This window comes from Lupinus angustifolius, chromosome LG06 (genome assembly GCF_001865875.1).
Source record: "Lupinus angustifolius cultivar Tanjil chromosome LG06, LupAngTanjil_v1.0, whole genome shotgun sequence".
NCBI classification, from domain to species: Eukaryota; Viridiplantae; Streptophyta; class Magnoliopsida; order Fabales; family Fabaceae; genus Lupinus; species Lupinus angustifolius.
This window is the reverse complement of record NC_032014.1, coordinates 31210900-31229284: the sequence shown is the minus strand read 5'-3', so window position 1 is coordinate 31229284 and position 18385 is coordinate 31210900. Positions and strand designations below refer to the sequence as shown.

At 34.4% G+C, this 18385-nt stretch overlaps 2 protein-coding genes across 5 annotated transcripts; one reads left to right on the top strand and one right to left on the bottom strand.

Moving 5' to 3' along the window:
• On the bottom strand, positions 698-9815 carry LOC109351159 (mediator of RNA polymerase II transcription subunit 15a-like). Of its 4 annotated transcripts, none has more exons than XM_019592523.1 (12): positions 9665-9815; positions 8995-9119; positions 8220-8331; positions 7994-8114; positions 6477-7688; positions 5571-5641; positions 4810-4884; positions 3255-4595; positions 2767-3111; positions 1776-1976; positions 1607-1695; positions 698-1138 (listed from the first exon to the last, which is right to left on the bottom strand). In XM_019592523.1, the coding sequence occupies exons 2-12, from the start codon at positions 9102-9104 to the stop codon at positions 901-903; spliced, it is 3915 nt and encodes a 1304-aa protein (XP_019448068.1). In that variant the 5' UTR covers positions 9105-9119; positions 9665-9815; the 3' UTR covers positions 698-900. The 4 variants fall into 4 exon arrangements, with proteins under 4 accessions (XP_019448068.1, XP_019448069.1, XP_019448070.1 ...); XM_019592524.1 differs by having other exon boundaries at positions 698-1105; positions 9665-9814; XM_019592525.1 differs by lacking the exons at positions 698-1138; positions 1607-1695; positions 1776-1976 and adding an exon at positions 1994-2626.
• Positions 13222-18028, top strand: LOC109351158 (3-isopropylmalate dehydrogenase, chloroplastic-like). The gene is made up of 11 exons (XM_019592522.1): positions 13222-13487; positions 13589-13718; positions 14518-14629; positions 14954-15029; positions 15205-15293; positions 15761-15847; positions 16317-16433; positions 16566-16673; positions 16807-16860; positions 16935-17087; positions 17636-18028. Exons 1-11 carry the CDS (start codon positions 13268-13270, stop codon positions 17711-17713), a joined length of 1224 nt encoding a protein of 407 aa, XP_019448067.1. The 5' UTR covers positions 13222-13267; the 3' UTR covers positions 17714-18028.

The window sequence follows — 18385 nt, the reverse complement described above, 5'->3', positions numbered from 1 at the left end:
ACCTGAATTGAGTATGAAATTAGAAAGAGGGAACATCTACTTTTTTTCTTCTTCGTTCACAACATTGATCACATGCTATGTATAGGACCAGATACAACTTGTCCCATTTTCTGGCAGGTTATATTTTAAAATTGGACATATATTAGAACTGAAGCTAATTCAATCCTAAAATATCATTTGAGTCAATTTTTAAACCGACTTAAATATAATACATCTCATTTTTAATAATGACTTCTCAATATTACTTATTATTACAAATATATAATTTGACATATGAAATTAAATATGTATACAAATCATGTATATATAACAAAATTTTTTAAGAATTAATTATACTTTTTACCAAAGACATGTCATTATAATAGATACAATTGAGTAAAAAAACATACAAACATAATGAGTAAATGAACATGAAACGGGTTAATCCGTGTTATGCTTGTCCCCTACTGCGCCACAAATATTATTCGAGTCTAATTTTATATCTGAACCCAACCCTATTTGGAATTTTGGATCCATTCATGATTAGACCAAAATGGGTCCTGGTTGCCAAATAAAGAAATAATAAGAAATACTGGCCCGAAGAAATGGAAAAATAGAAATTATATGTAATATAAGTGTAAAAGAAATATAATAAAAAGGTTATAGAAATATCATTACTCTTATCACATGTGTAATTGTTTTTTCTTCACTTTTTGTCACACCTTTCCACGTTATTATAGTAATGATAAGTGAAACCCAACCAGAAAAATGGATTTTATACTCTAACACTATATAATACATAACTCCTCATTAACGGATTTGAAGTGATGGTGCTTATTTTCATCACTACTAGGCTTTCATATATACCTAAAAATTGCTTCTCCAACAAAAATATTTGCATGTAATGGCATGAATAATCAATTATGTGGTCAAGCAATCTTCCCAACTTCCATGCTTAGAACTGAAGCTCCCTCCACCACTCTTTTGTGCATGCTCACAAATAACTGCACGAGCACAAGTGTCCCAAGTCTTTGCTATAACACCAAGGGACATTGGTTGTGATAAACCTCTCAAGGATATGCTAAACCTTGACCTTGCCTTCATTGAAAGATCTTCATTCTCCTTACTATCATAGATATCCAATACCATATTTTTTAGTCAGAGACATATAAATTATCAGCATATATAAGATAGAGTACAATAATAGATTGTTTGCGAGTTGACTTTTAGAGGGAAGGGGAGGGAAAAGGAAGGCTTCAGATCCATGAAATACACATGTGAGATGACTCGGATGCCTTTTCTTTCCCTCCAAAAACTAACTCTCAAACGGAACCTAAGTTGGAGTCTCATGTATTGGCCACCCATATATAAGACAAACTACAGAGATGGGAAAAAGTGAGACATGCACTGTGTATATCAATGAAAGCAAACAAATGTTTCATGCATGACAACAATCAAATTGAAATCATTTAATTCATAATCACTGGAAGTTCTGGAAGATGTGAATATTAGATTTCTTATTTATCTTTGATAAAAGCAAGGTAAGAACATATATGCCATCATAATTCATGGTTTACTATTATTTAAAACAAAAACATGAGAGATGCCAAATTGCTCATTCACTCACCTGGTTTCAACTGGAAACTTATCTAGGAATATGGGGGAACAATTGGGATAACTTGTAGGAACAAGCACGCGCAAGGGCTGAATTGGTGACTGCACGATAGTAAAGCGCAAATAAAAACAAATTATTTAGAAATTACTTAAATATGTATGTGGTCGAGTTGAGATCATACCATCTGAGATGAAGCATATTGAGATTTTAAGCTTGGACTAAGAGCAACAGCAGTGTAAGAACATGTAACAACGGTCCCTTCGGCCCCTTCAGCACCAATAACTGCTGCAGTTTGGTCAATATCTTCATCGCTTATGTCTACTACTGTGTCAATAAGTCTCTGATTAACCTTCTTAATTTCTTCCAAAAGGGCATGACAAGCCTACCATTTAAATCACAAATTCTTATCAGCAATCAAGGACCAACACAGCAAACGGTGTAGATCAAATCCAGAAATTATAAAGTCATTTCCTCGCAAAGCTAACACTAGAACTATTTGGAACCCTATTATCTGATGAATAATCAAACTCTAATTAAACAAATTTCAATAGCTAATCAGATCATGCAAGACCCTAGTGACAAATATATGAATCAATAAATTGATCCAATTAAAATCTAAAGAGAAAATCCAATTCAGTAATTTTTACCTCAAATCTTTGGCTATATACATTAACCATACAGCAATGTCATGAATACTCACTGGTAACAATTATTTAAAGCTTATACATGTATAGAATACTGATAGTTCGAAATAACTTGTAAAAAAGGGTGAGCTTGTGCACGAGGCTCCCACCTTGAGGGCATGGGGAGGGTAGATGTACACAGCCTTACCCTTACCTACGCAAGAGAAGAGGTTGTTTCCAGGATTTGAACCCATAACCTCCAAGTCACAAGGCCAACAACCTTACCGTTGCGCCGAAACTCACCCTCCAATTAACTAATGACCTCCAAATAAGCTTTTATAAAATAGAAGTATACAGCACTCATATATCCCATTATCCTACCATGTGTCTTTTCTTTTCCCCTCAGTGCCTATTGCCTGTAATAATTGTGCTTGAAGTTCAGGCATCAAAATCTCTAATATTGCCAGTTAACACCATAGCTGGAAATCACTAGTGCAATAAACTTCTAAATGATATGTAAACAAGAAAAAAAGCATAATGTAGTAGTACCTCAACCCTTGGCTTCTTGATACTAGTTGACATAAGCGACTCCAATTCAGAGGCCTCAAAAGCAGTTAATAGTTTGATACTATCAGTCATGCTACCAGCAGACGATATAACATTCAAAGGTGTAGCATTGATGCAGCGCTTCATTTTCCGGGTTCCACTGCCACCATCTTGGGTGATAAAATTTCTAGCCTGAAGACGACAATTAGTCACGGCAACTAAATCTTCACCAACAGCAACTCTGGATCCATTACCTGGAGCGGATCCTGCTATCCTATCATTCGTGCTTACAACTGCTCCAATATCATTGACAGCCGCACTTAATGCTTTAGATGACATGGATTGCACCTGAAACCACGATTACACATAAATTTGTCATCTATACCACCAAATTAAAGCAGTATAATTATTATGGAAACCTTTCAGTAACTTATATCCATAAAAAGTAAGTACAGGACTGGTCAGGCCAGCTTAAGATCAGCTAGACTAACCACTTTAATTAGGCGCTCGATTGGCTGCTCAGTAACAGTTGACTTTCCAGAGGTGGCTGCTAAAGCATTATTACCATGAGCAATATCTGGACCACTAAACTCTGCCAGTATAGGAGAAGCTGATATCCCAGGAGTTCCAATGGCAAGGGATTGAGCAGGAACTGCGGCACCCCCTGTCTGCTGATGTCCAACATTTGCAGCATTTGATAACAATGAAACACCAGAAAAGGACTTCTCAGAATCTCTTGGCATAGATGGAGCCAAGGGAGGTGATGGAATTGGGACTACAAAAGGAGAGTTAGCAGATTGCAGAGGGGTCGCAGCTTTTGTGAGATATGGAAGATTGTTTTGTTGGTCAACCTGGGGAGATGAATGTTGTGGCATCTGAGGAGACGCAGTTTGAAGAAGTTGGGGTGAAGAAACAGGAAAAAGATTCTCTTGTTTCATGGGTTGATGGGGATAAGTCGAGCGATGATTGGAGATAATATGTTGTTGCAAGGCCCCTGGCTTAACACCAATCTCTTGCCTCATCTTTGTATCGTTTACATCATTCATTTGGTTAAGCTGTTGAATTTGATGTGTCTGCAATTGTGCAGGCAGCTGTTGCTTTGTTGGCTGGTTTAACTGCTGCTGCCTTTGGATCAATTGCCTTTGGTGATATTGTTGTTTGAATTGTTGGCTCTGCAACATATTTTGTTCTTGCTGTTGTTTTAGTTGCATGTGTTGAAGCATACTCGAACCCGGTTGAATGGGATTGAGATTTGGTTGGATCACATTTACCCCACCTTGTGAAGATAAGGAGTTAATGTTAGGTTGTTGAGGAGCACTAACAGGGTTTTGCTGAAGGGAGCTCACTAGAACCTGTTGCATGGAGTTCATAGCATTTCCCTGTCCTGAATCTATATTGGTGCCAGGTTGCATTGAATTCATCATATTCTGCTGTGTTGTAGATACACCAGACATTGAATTGCGCTGCATGCTTGCCATGCTATTATTTTGCTGCATTGTTCCTACAGAACCTTGCATATTTGTTTGCAACTGAGAGTTCATTTGATTTTCATGAGACTGCGATTGAGTAACTTGGGGTTGTGCCTGTGACATGGAGTGCACATGAGATGGGGGGAGATGTCCTGGCTGCAGTGAAGACATTGCTTTCCTAGGCCTATTTGTATTTATGAAATTTATAATTTGCTTCTCATATGAACCCATTTTCTCTTTGAAATTAGGCAAAATGTTGCTCTTGGGAACCTGGAGGAATGTTATAATACGCTCTAACATCATTTTGAAAACCTTCAGCCTTTCAAGCTGATCTGTCTTTGGTTGATGGGAAAGGGAATCATGCTGAAAGAGAAAAGAAGTTAAATAATTAAACAGTACCAATAAGTTAATAAGGAAACACAAAAACAATAAACGGCTTCCTTTCACCGAGGGTAATTACATGATAGTGCTCAACACAGGCTAAATGAGCTTATCAGAATAGTTATAATGGGGGGGGGATTATCCACAATAGCTGTTAAAAGTTGCTGAGTAAAAGAAAAAGAAACACAAAGCATACCTGCTGAAGTTTAGTAGCAACTTTCTGGTACATTTCATTCAACTCAGGCAAGTAATTTTCTTTCATGGTTTTGATCTGTAGGTTGAAATAATCAATCCATCAGAAATCTTGAAATCTCACATGCAAGCACACCGGGTGTCACTGTAGTATTGATGCTTATGGAAGGGACAAGAAAAAAACTTCTTTTCCTAAGACTTCATAAATTACAAGTTTCACTATCAAGCTTAAATGGAAGGGACTTCCAGACAATGCATTTTTTTGCCATGATTGTGAATATTGAATAGAAAACTTCTAAAAGCCACCAAAAAAGGACATAAGCTTGCACCAAAGCATTAAAGTTCAAATCAACAAAGAATCAAATTAACAATTACAATGAGTCTTTCTAGATGTCAACAACTGATAGAGGATAGAATAGTAGCAGTAAAATAAATTCACTCTAGAGACAAGACAAGAAACTGAAACACAAAAAATCCTTTTAGGGTAGAACACCAATAGTTTCCACACCGGAAGTGTACATTATTTTATATATCATGTTGAAGGATGGGTATCATTCACATAAACATTAACGCTAATGACTTAAGAAGAGTTTTCATTATTTTTTCTCTATGATGGTGAAGAGTTCCATTTTCTTACTCAAATAAATTCCTCCTGATAAAACCAGCAATCTTGATTCCTTTACTTTACTTTATAGTTTATTTGACTAAGTTCTTTCACACTACCCAAATCTATTGAAATAAAAGTGATAAGAAAAACCATGTTACCTTTTGGTACACTTCTTCTTGCCAGTCATCTCCATTTGGTTGTCCAGTTTGTGCTGTTGAATCCAGAGAAGCTACAACAGATATTGCATGACACACAAATAAGCATACATTTCAGAAATAAGCATAGAATTTCTGGAGACCTCCCATAACCACTCAGACAAGGCAAAAAAATTATGAAGGGATAAACAGTTCAGAAATGTAAAATTTGAAGGCAGCTGTCTCGAATTTTCTTTCAAAAAATAAATGAATGTAATAATTTAAAGAATCAGTTACAAAAGTAAAGGTTCCAAATACAGTACAGAAAGCGTAATATTTTGAATTCTTCTTACAAGGTCTTTCCCTTTTCCCCTTTTCTTCACCATTGTTCCTCAAGCATCAATGACAGCATAAGAGTTGTCCAAGATTGTCAAAACCCAGAATTGTACCCCTATTTCATATGATTCTACATGCTTGAAAGGATGAAGAAATCCCAGTATCAACAGAAAATTCATTCTACAGAAGTCCTGCAGGGATTGGGTCAACCAAAGCACATAGTATCACTGGGATTGTGCAATCCCACCAATACGAGTAATCCTGGGCTTGGCATCTCAGTCATCTGCTGAAAAAACCTAACCCAAAACATCAACCGACCAAAAAAATTCACTTATGCTCTCTTTCCATTGTTCACCGTATTTTCATCTAACAGTGTAAAGGATTACTGAAGTTAAAATCACAATCACCAATGGATGAAAATCAGATCAACATATGAAAGTGGATGTAAGTAAAATGGTTCGTATTGGTTGGTGTAAACTAATCCCTCCTCTTTCTCCATTGACCTATCTATGTCTAGGTGTATACGCATGTATATGTATGTGTGTGTCTGTGTGCATGCTTGTGTATAATACTCCAATCCAATCACATACATACTTGATGATGTTTCCGGAATAGGTCTTTGTGGTTTATATAATTGCTTTTGTTGATCAACAATACTTTGCTGTTGAGGCAAGGAACCTGATGCATGAAGTTTTTGCTGCATATCTCTTTGCAAAGAATTTGGCTGCTGCTGCAAACCTAATTGCTGTTGCAACTGTGCAGGGTGGGACTGAATCTGCGGCATCAAAAGCTGCTGTGGAGCCTGTGGCTGCTGAGCTTGAGATGCTAACAAATTTGATGTATTCTGTTGCTGCATTGGAACCTTAGTTTGTTGTGGCACCTGTGCAGAGTGCTGGCTTGTTTGCATGCCTGAGTTGCCAGCTTGAGCTCCAAGGACCTGCTGTGGCTGTAACCCAGAGACATTATTTCCTAACTGTTGATGCATATTTGTAAGGTTGTTTTGCTGATTTATTAACTGCTGCTGTTGCAGGTTTGAAAGATTATTCTGCTGTGCAAGCAACCTCTGTGGTTGCTGCATATCACCACCATTGTTCTGTGATCCAAGCATTGGGGAATGTTGCATGCTTGTTGCATTTGCCTGTGACCCCATGAGCTGCTGTTGCTGCTGTTGAGGTAATATCGACTGTTGAGTCACTGAGGTTTGTTGCTTATGAATAACAGAAGTGTGCTGTTGCTGTTGCCTGGTAACTTGGGAGTGTTGTGGAAGCATGGACTGTGACTGTTGAACATTATTAGGCTGCTGATTGTTCTGAATGCTAGATAGAGATGTTTGCATCACAGAAGGCTGCATGACAGATTGCTGAGATTGCAACTGATTTGGTTGTAGAAGGTTCTGCTGCTGCTGCTGCTGTTGTTGTTGTTGTTGAATCTTATGCTTTAAAAGCTGTTGCTGCTGGAACAGTAATTGCTGTGGATTCTGCGAATGCTGCTGCTGCTGTTGCTGAACAACCTGCTGCCTTCCTGGCATTTGTCTCTGAGAAGCAGCAAATATATTTTGCATATTGGAATTCTGCCCAATAGTGCCCCCCGCTGAATTCTGTATAGCTATATTCTGCACATTGGAATTCTGGCCAACATTTTGGATGGAAGTCTGACCTAGACTAGATACAGCTGGCAAGTTAGGTTGAGGTGCAATGTTATTTTGAATATTCTGAGATAAAAGCTGTTGGCGTGATGGGGACTGATTAGGCAGAGGAATAGTATGTTGCTGCCCTGGATTGTGAACTTGGGGCTGCATACCAAGTCCTACAAAAAAATTGATTAAGAGAAATAATATATATATATATATATATATATGAATCACAATAAAGCATCAAAATCCAATCAAATTGTTAACAGCACAAGAATGATGTCAATGAAAAATTTAAAAGGAAGATGGATATAAGACAGAGGAAAAGGATTATATGTAAGGCTAGCAGAGAAAAACTTTAAATATTAGCGACATTTAAAAGCAATAGGAGACATTATATAACCCCAACAGCTTAAGCTGACAGACGTGAAGTCAAAGCTATCAGAATACTATCACCAATGCAAATCTTTTAAAAGCTAACCTGGGTCGGGAGGTTTATTGCTAGGGCCAACTTGATTTGATGGTATATTGTTGGCCATTGTGCCCTGGGATTTAGTCTCCATTGTAAGCATCTTCAAAGATATCTTCCGTAGATAATCAGACTGAAATTAGGTATACATTAAATAATCAGTCTTCCATATAGTAAGCGTTTGGACCGATAATCATAAAGGAACATGGTAATTGTGACCTACTACTCAGACATATACCTGACTTGTTGCAGCAGTGAAAATCTTCTCTTCAAACCTTTGAGCAATCTTCCGAAGCTCATGCAATCCCTCTTGACCAGAGACTGGAAGATGCCTTTTTAATGTGTCCATTCTATAAAATGATTAAATAGCAGATTAATAATTAAATCAAGTGAGATATCGAGATGTTATCATCTGACAATTCTCAAATGATAGAATGGTTTTTCCTTAAATCATATAAGATATCGAGATAGCTTATGGCCAAAATAACAGTTATTCTTCCTCCTCCCTTGAGACCTCTATAATGAATTAGCCAACAAGTGCCCCACATTCTTAGGACCCACCCAATGCTCACCAACTGCACCAAAAGTTTGACCCAACATATTGTGCAGTGCAACATCACATGGTTGAAAACTTTACGTAATATATATTGATGTTTAATTTAACACACGAGATTGGTCCTTTCCTTCTCACCCCTCTAAGAATTAAGTATAACACCGACATGGTAAAGCTCATGCATAGACCTTGAATACGATATTGAAAGATCAATGTTCAGCACAGAATATGAATCACAATATATCATCGGAACCAACAATATATAAATTTAAAATAAAAAATGATATACGACAAATAGCATGGAATATATGTAAGAGCAGCAGAGGAAAAACTAAAATATCAGTGATATTTCGAAGCAAAAGGGTACACAATATAGTCTAAACAGCTTGAATATTGAATATTTTTCTTCACCTATCAAATAGAAATTTGAGCACAATCCAGGACTGAATTTGAAGCTTACATTTTGTTGACAATTCTTTGGCGTGATTCAGTCTGCAGTTGACCTCTCCAATCACTAGTGTCCATATTGGGTTCAGTGCTTTGATTAGGTCTCCAATTATCGGTATCCATCACAGTTTAGATGAACTAACGCAAGAAAATAACAAAATTAGTTTTTGCCTAACAATTAGTTTGTATAGAAAATAACAAAATTACAATACCTATCCCACTTTCTTCATGTTAAAAAAAAAGTGGCCTAATGCACATGGCTCCCACTTAGTGAACTTCGAGGAGGGTAGATGTATGCAGCCTTACCTCCACAAGCGGACATAATGTTTTCATGATTTGAAACTATGACCTCGTGATAACTAGGCAACAACCTTAACTTTGCACCAAACTCGCCTCAACATTTTCCTCATGTTATAGAAAGAATGTTCACTCAAATTTCTTCAAACCTAAAGTTATCCTCGTAGTATATTATACACCAAATTAGGGTTCAATGGATAACATAATTGCTCTTATTCTTTTCCTTCCAAAACTAAATAGACTTTACAATTTCCCCCCCTTTACATCCCGATCATTCCAAACACTATCAATGAAAGTTAATCCAATACTAAGCATATTCTAAATCAAAAATCAACAAGTAAATATGTTATTATAATAAGTAAACATCGGAAAGAGAGAGATTGAACCTCAAACTGAAGGAAGGAATAGATGATACGGCGGCAGTGGTGGCGGTGACGGTGGCGGCGAAGGAGAGAGGGTAATATTGTGGTGGTGGCGTGAGGAGGAAGCGTGTTGTGGTAATTGACTGAAACAAAGAAGAGTGGGAGAATGGAAGAGTGTTGCACCCACTTTATATATAGTTTATATACTCAAGGTTTTACCTTCAAATTCAAACTTTCTAAATAATTTTGGGATTCCACGAGAACAAATTAAATATAATATATATTATGATTTTAGGGATCGAATAAATAATTTTGAGTTTTGAAAAGACTTCTAGAATATCAAACTTGTTGATGACCAATAAAAATACACTGACTCTAATGATTTTAATACCTTCTAATTATGGCTATCCACCAATATCTTTTTCTAAAAACTATATTTGTTATATTTATATAATATTATTATAAAAATTTATATATAATCAGTATATTATTTATTATTTTTTGTATTACATATATCTAAAAATTAATAATAATTAAATTTTAATAGTAGATAATATAGTATCAGTATAAATATCTTTTATCATCAATACTGACTACTTTTTCTCATTAATTAACCTAAACATATCTTCAACCCGTTAAGAAAAATGTCAATCTAAAATGAAATAAAAGGCTAAAAAGTAGTTAACATGAAATATTACTTTTCCTAAGAGAATAAAGTATTTCTTAATATTGGAAGAAAACTTATCTCCTCAGATCCATTTAATATTTGACATGTATCTTATTTCTCTTTTTTCAAAAAAATTCAAACACTTAATGAATATAAGGAGATAAATTATCTTTTGATATGAGAAGACACTTTATTCTTTTTTTCTAATTAACATTATCACTTGGTGAAATTGGTCATTGTATAAATATATTGTTGAAATACTAATAGAGCAACAAGGAAATCACTTTAATGAGATTTACAACGTTAACTATACAATAATATAGGTTACTCATCGATGATATCCGTTGAAATTGCTATCAAAATATTAAATTGATTGAAAGTAAGAGGAGAATTAAATTTCATAGTTAAAAGTGGTTAATCTTATAATATAATATATATATATATGTATAATAATTATGATGTAATAGTAGAGTTTAAAAATGCATCAACTACAATTTTTCATTGCTATGATTTAACATTATTTTTATGTTTAGACTAATTTCAGCAATAGTTAGAAGTTAAGAAACAACTATCCAAAATAATAATTCATATTAACTATTTACAAAAAAATATAAAATTTAAGATGTTTTTGTACATATCAAACGACACACAACTTGTTTAGAAGACTTCAAAATTATGTTAAAAATAGTATCACAATTTAAGACTTAAAACCTTATCCAACATAGCATTAATTAGTGGTATAAAGTCTCATTAGATCTTAAAACATAATAAAATAATATTAGAGCTTCGATTAGAGAGAGCAAAATTTATTGGATGAGATAGCTACACATCTCAAAAAATATTAGTTCATTACCTATAAGGTGAGGAGAAACCCTAACAAAAAAACTTAAAAACATAAGTTATTGTCAAAGTAGTATTTAAAAAGTAAATAAAGAGTCATGTTTGCAAGCAAAAATATATTAGGTGTTTTGTACCATTAAGCCTTTGTTTTAAGACATTATTACATGACCAAGAATGCTAATTATTAATATTATACCTAATGCACACAAAAAAACAATAATGCTTTAAGGTGAAACAGAATCTGACTTTTTCAAGACCATATATCACTGGATATTATATGACAAAATATTGGTTTTCATTGAATTATTTGCTTTGAATCCTACCAAAATTAACAATTAACTAATTTGCCTTTTTTTGTTATAATATATTTTAATAGTTTTTGTCATTCAGACTTCCAGCTAAAGCATAATACTTTTAATTATTTAATTTGCAAATTTGTGATTGGTAAATGAAAAAAATGTAAATGTCCATTTGGGAATTTCAATAGCCTTATCCTAATTATGATCTTCAATCTACATAGTAATCAATTTTATCTCTAATATATAATATACAATTGTTAGTTCATGCTTCTAGAGTTACAAACGATGTACATATTTTTGTTCAAAATTCACCTCACCTACATCTAGCCTTGTCCCTTTATTGTACAATTTAAGGGAAAATATGTAATTATTATATTAATGATAATTACTAATGATTATATGTTTATTTTATTGTAGAAATTAAAAATATTAAATAAAAAATAAAATATTAATATGTAATAGTAATTACATTATGTTTTATCTTTATATGTAACAGAAGATATTTAAGATAAATTATTGAAGAAAACATGAGTTGAGATACGTAAAGAATTATTAATAAACAAAATATAATCTCATGTTATTTTTTTAGAGAAAAAATATACCAACTCACATTGTATGAACTTTATATATTGTTACTATATCACCATTCACATTTATCATCATAGACTCTTCAGAAAAACTAACCTAAATAAACACTGAATGACATAACGACTACTATTGTTCCATTCCAGTCACCTGATAGCCATCTGTCCTAACCGATCAAGATCCGAACATCCTAATCAAGGGACCTCACATGCCTATCAACAAAGCTTTGGTAGGTCGGTTCCAAGACCACTTATCGACATGCCGCCAACAATGCACTGTCACGTCGTCTGCAATACCACCTACCCCTGCCAACATGTCAATGATATACTGCAATACGACTACTAAACACGAATTATAAATTTAATCTTTACGTGAGCACATTTACTCTCCAACGTTATGTACTATTTCATGTATCATTACATCTGATTGGTTGAAAAACTTTATTTAAGTTAATAATATAATTATTAAATATTATTTTGATCAATCATATATAGGGATGACAAGGAGCACGAGCGGACACGGGTAATAGCTACCCGCTACCCGTTTTAAAATAGGAGAACATTACCTATACTCGCCCGTACTTGTACGGGTACCCGTGTGTGGGTATTCGCGGGTACTTCTGAATATCCGCATGTACAATGTGTACCCGCAGATTTTGTATATTATAAATGAATTTTTAATTTTTTACTTCTATTATGTTTCAAATGAGATGAAACTTAATTATTTTTGTACATTTTGATTGAATATTTCACAAAAATGCTAAATTTATTGGTGTTTTCTATTGTGTAGTTTTTTGTTCTCACTTTCCTTAATAAAAAATATATATTTTCTTTGTAAAACATATGTGTTTCTACACATGTAATACTATTTGTAGGATGTCATCACCAAATTTAATAAAATATGTAAACAAAGTAAAAAAATGTACATAGTTTAATGAATGTTAGAATAATGTATTTTTTATTTTAATTAAATATAATATATTAATCATATAAATAATGGGTAACCATAATACCCGTACCCGCCCATATATACCATAAATATTTTTAAAAACCAATTTATAATATCTATGGGTACCATTTGTGACTCATACCCGTATTCGTACGGGTTTTATCTGCGGGTATTAATTTTTTTTTTGCTATCTTTACCGTGCTATTATATAGATTTTACACTATTTTTATGAATAAATATATTGAAGAGTTTTGAGTAGAGTAAGAGTTCTTCTTCCAAACCACAAAAATGGCGGCTTCTCTTCAATCCCTCAATTTGAATCCACTATCTCTGAAACCCTTCCACAAATCTTCCACATTGACCTTCTCAAAATCAAATTCCATAAGGTGCTCCGCCGCCACTCCTTCCAAGCGTTCCTACACCATCACTCTTCTTCCCGGCGACGGAATCGGCCCTGAAGTTATTTCCGTCGCCAAAGATGTTCTTCTCCTCTCCGGTTCTATTGAAGGTACATATCTATCTTCCAATTCAATTGGGTAGTTTCAAAATCCAATTTTTTCAACTGGGGTGGCACTTAATTTGTAATTTATCTGTTATATTATATATCAGGTATCAAATATGAGTTCCATGAGAAGCTTTTAGGTGGAGCTGCATTGGATGCTACTGGAGTTCCGTTACCGGATGAAACACTTTCTGTTGCTAAGGAATCTGATGCTGTTCTCCTTGGTGCTATTGGAGGGTACACTACTTATTCCTTTCTCTTTGGTTTATTTGTATTTGTTTGGTCACTTTGTTGCCTCGTGTTAAATTATAGTTACATGATTCTCTCGTGTATCTGATGCGATATTCCGATTATCTGTTATATGTCTCTAAAAATTTGTGTAAAAAGTTACAGAGGTATTTAATGAACTGTTTTTAAATAAGGTATAAAAAGCTTATTTTTCACAAACTTCTCTGACTGATTGGATGTTCAATATATTTTCATAAGTTGTTTTCATGAGCCGAAATAAGCTCTCCGATAAGCTTTTTTCCTGAAGTGTCCCCTTCATCTTTATTTTAATATTTGTTTTATTTATATGGCTATGTCTGGATTGATGGAAAGTGATGTAGTAGAATGGATTGACCAGGTTGTATTGTTTAAAATGTGATGAAATGAATCCATTTCATCCAATACATCGATTTTTCTTGCCTTACAATTTGGGGTTTGGGATGGGATGGAATGAAATGAAATGTAAGTAGGTAACGAAAGCAGTGTTTGGTAACATGATAGAACAAGATAAAACAAGATGTTTTGTTCTTTTGGTTGTTATGTTCTGTCCGGCTTTAACATGTTTATCAAACACTGCCTAACTTTGTATTAACACCATTGCATCATAATGTATTCAAAGTATGGTAACTTTGTTCCATTTCATTCCATCATACTCCGTTCTATATCCTCATTCACTCTGCCCATCGTTAAATATCAAAACATAGTCTATGACTGTACTATGCTAGCCATAGGTATGTATATGTGCTCATCTTATTTAGTTTAATCACAGGTATAAATGGGATAAAAACGAGAAACATCTTAAGCCAGAGACTGGGTTGCTTCAACTACGGGAAGGGCTTAAAGTGTTTGCAAATCTCCGACCAGCAACTGTGTTCCCACAGGTCATAACTTGTTTTTAATACTTCATTTTTTAATTCATCGGTTTTACAAAGCAATCTCCATTCATGTTACTGAAATTGACTGTAGGTAAGAGAATAGGAAAATATTCACATATTCTTGTTCTCATTTAAAATTAAACTGCCTACATGCACTATGAATTTACACAGGAAAAAAATGAAACAATGTTGAAACTGGTGACAAATCAGGGAAATATTAGGGACAAACTTTACAAATATGAAAAGAGAAGTTTTTAATTTCCTTACTATTTCATAGTAGTTTTGAATTTATCTCTGCCGTGCTTTTAATTTGTCTTGAATCTTCTGTAGTTAGTGGATGCTTCAACTTTGAAGCGGGAGGTTGCTGAAGGGGTTGATCTCATGGTTATAAGGGAGCTCACTGGAGGTCTGTGGTGTTCCAATTCTGATATCAATATAGTGGATTTTATTATTTTGAAATTAATCAGTCTTAAATGCCAAAAACTTTAATATAATAATTAAATTTTAATTCACTTTCTTTGATCGTGGATATTACAGCTGATCATTGGACTAAGGTTTGTTCCTACTCTGTTGTTATTCAGGTATCTATTTTGGAAAGCCCAGGGGCTTTGGTACCAATGAAAATGGTGAAGAGACAGGCTATAATACTGAGATTTATGCTGCACATGAGGTATCTTACTATGACAAGATGGTTATCTATATAAAAACATGACATTTCTAAGAATGAAGTATAATAGATATGATTGCAACAGATTTATTGAATGATGTTGACCTTGGTTGAATATTTCTGTGCAAGAGATTTCATATGAAGGATTATGAGTTTTACTTATAAAGTGGTCTGAGATATTTGATTGAATCAAAGCAAGTAATGAAGTATCTCTAATTATAGTAGAAGGAGGCAGGGTTTAATTAAGATCTGTAGTTTTTTTCTTGGATGAATTTCTAAAAGTATTTTAAAACAGGTAAGATTATCTAGGAGGAAGGAAAGGGGGATGTATTAAATGCAGACTTCGCTTTTTTCCTTCCCTTTGAATAAACATTTGGTTTTCTTCTAAAGAGCAGTTGTTGTCTCTATAACAATTTTCAATATCACCTCTGCTTCTATGATTCTCTGATTAATGATAATTTGTATACCAGATTGATCGCATAGCTCGTTTTGCATTTGAGGTTGCTCGGAAGCGTGGTGGGAAGCTTTGCTCTGTTGACAAGGCTAATGTGTTAGAGGTACTTGTTGCTGGATTAATCTACGAAACTTACTTGGGAATTATGTGTAGTTTTTGCGTTTGTGTGATGTGTACAGAAAAATTGCACGCCGTCCAATTAGTCTGGCCTTGTCTGATATTTTGATAGTATTAGTGTGATATGCATTTCCTTACATTATAAATGTCATGCTTATGCATCAGGAATACCTTGGTGGTAAGGTTGAAATGGTATTGGTGAATGTGTGCAGTGATGGGTAATAGTTGGTCCCGAAGTAGCAGTACAAGGAATCAATATTGAATTAATGGAAATTGTATATAGGTCTTTACAGATGGAAGTGACCTTATAATTTATATATTAGAATTGCATGTTCACTGGATGATAAAAACTTGTGCATGTTTTGGCTACTTGTGGTAATGAAAAAGAAAATACTTGTCGAATATGACAATTTTAGGTCCATTTTGTGCATACTAACTATGTTTGAATTTTCCAGGCATCAATGTTCTGGAGAAAAAGAGTTCTTGCATTAGCACAAGAATATCCAGACATTGAGCTCTCACACATGTATGTTGATAACGCCGCAATGCAATTAATTCGCAATCCAAAACAGGTTTGCTCATGGAATTAATTAGTCTAGTCTGTCTTTGGTTCTTTTTGCGGCTATGTCAATCCTATTCACAGACGAAAGCTGGTTTGATTGGCGAAACTTCAAGTGTTACAATATTTACATGTGACTTTGCAGTTTGACACGGTTGTTACAAACAACATTTTTGGCGATATATTATCAGACGAGGCTTCAATGATTACTGGAAGTATTGGGATGCTTCCTTCTGCCAGCCTTGGGGATTCGGTATATAAAAAAATATTCATAATAATTATAAGCATGTTTGTCAAGTTTATATTGCAATGCTTTGTGCCACTTTTAAGGCAACTAACATTATCAATTTCATGATAATAAGTTTACTTGATTTTTATTGGATCAGGGGCCTGGGCTTTTTGAACCAATCCATGGTTCTGCACCTGATATTGCTGGACAGGTCGGTGTCTTATGCTTCTATTCTTCATTAGCCTTTACTGAACATTCTTAACAGCAAGATAATTTTGTCTACAGGACAAGGCAAACCCATTTGCCACTGTTCTTAGTGCTGCCATGCTTTTGCGGTATGGCCTTGGAGAAGAAAAGGCTGCTGACAGAATAGAAAAGGCAGTTCTTGACACTTTAAACCGGGGATTTAGAACTGCGGACATATATTCTCCCGGAACGGTAAGCATCTCTTTCATGATGTTGACCTTATGTTTGATTGCTGACATGATTTCCAGCACATTCATGATACCCAAACCCAATTGTCCATGAACAAAACATTCCCACCTAAAAGTGGAAGTTCAAATTTCTACCTCCTTCATAAGTGAGATGGCTAGGAATGTTTTTACATTTCAATTTACCTGTGCATTTTCTTCTTCTAATTTTCAACTCGCATTCCCGAGTGAGATGCTTAAGAATGTTTTTACATTTCGTCAACCAAACACAACCTTGCTTCTTTTTTCTTTCCACACTTCAAATTACCTTCAACACCGATTAAGAGACATGTGGAAGAACTTGTAGAGAGCGCTTATGAGAGTAGCTTATGAAAATAACTTGTAAAATAAAATATGACCTTTACATAAGCTCTTTTTAGCTTATTTCAATAAGCTTGTAAAGAAGCTTATGCAAATAACTTCTTTTTAATTAATTTGGAAAACAACTTACTAAATAAGCATTTCATTAAGCCATTTGCTGAATAAAGTTTATGTTTTGGTTGTGTGTTAATGCAGAAACTGGTAGGATGCAAACAACTAGGTGAAGAGATACTGAAGTCAGTTGAATCTCACATTCCTGCTGGTGCATTGTGATTTGAGACCAAGCCAGCACAGAATTTTAGGCTTTTGGTTTGTCTTAGAGATCTTCTAATGAAAAACTGTTATGACTATCAAAGTTCTACTTAATGCCAAGCACCAAGAATCTCCTTATTCTAGGAGATTTCTGGTTTCCTTCTACTTTATGGTTACACAAATTTTCACTACCTAGCTTATATCTGATTGAACTTTTGAGAGTGGCAAGGTTGTTATTATTTTGTACCCAGGATTTTTGTTCAGTTTCCTTTATATGCAAAAGTGTTTGTAATAGCCTAATAATGAATTAATAAGATTCAAATTTTCATTGCCCTTTACTTTAAACTGCATTTACATGTAACATTGACATAACTTGTACAGGGTGTTGATCCTCTCCGGTACCGGATAGTAGAGTCCATCAAAAGTAAAAGGAAAAACAACATAATGCGACATTTTTAATATTCAGATGTAATGATATGACACTTTTATCCTTAAACGTAAAAATAACATGTTTCTTCTTTAGTATTAAAGATGATTCTTTTCATGTACATGACATAGTCATGGACAAATGTCACCATTACATAAAAGAAGTTTTTGGCAATCTTGTTGCAACTTTCATTTTGCACTTTGAACCTCTTGAAAACAATGAATTATAACACAAACCTTCAAGAACAAGAGACTAAGAAGAAAGTT

Coding starts and splice junctions, on each gene's coding strand:
- LOC109351159 (XM_019592523.1), bottom strand. CDS start 9,104: ATGGATACCGATAATTGGAGACCTAATCAAAGCACTGAACCCAATATG. Junction 1,696..1,775: donor AATATGCTTCATCTCAGATG/GTATGATCTCAA, acceptor ACTATCGTGCAG/TCACCAATTCAGCCCTTGCG. Junction 1,139..1,606: donor AAGTTTCCAGTTGAAACCAG/GTGAGTGAATGA, acceptor TATATGTCTCTG/ACTAAAAAATATGGTATTGG.
- LOC109351158 (XM_019592522.1), top strand. CDS start 13,268: ATGGCGGCTTCTCTTCAATCCCTCAATTTGAATCCACTATCTCTGAAA. Junction 15,294..15,760: donor AGATTTATGCTGCACATGAG/GTATCTTACTAT, acceptor TTTGTATACCAG/ATTGATCGCATAGCTCGTTT. Junction 15,848..16,316: donor ACAAGGCTAATGTGTTAGAG/GTACTTGTTGCT, acceptor TGAATTTTCCAG/GCATCAATGTTCTGGAGAAA.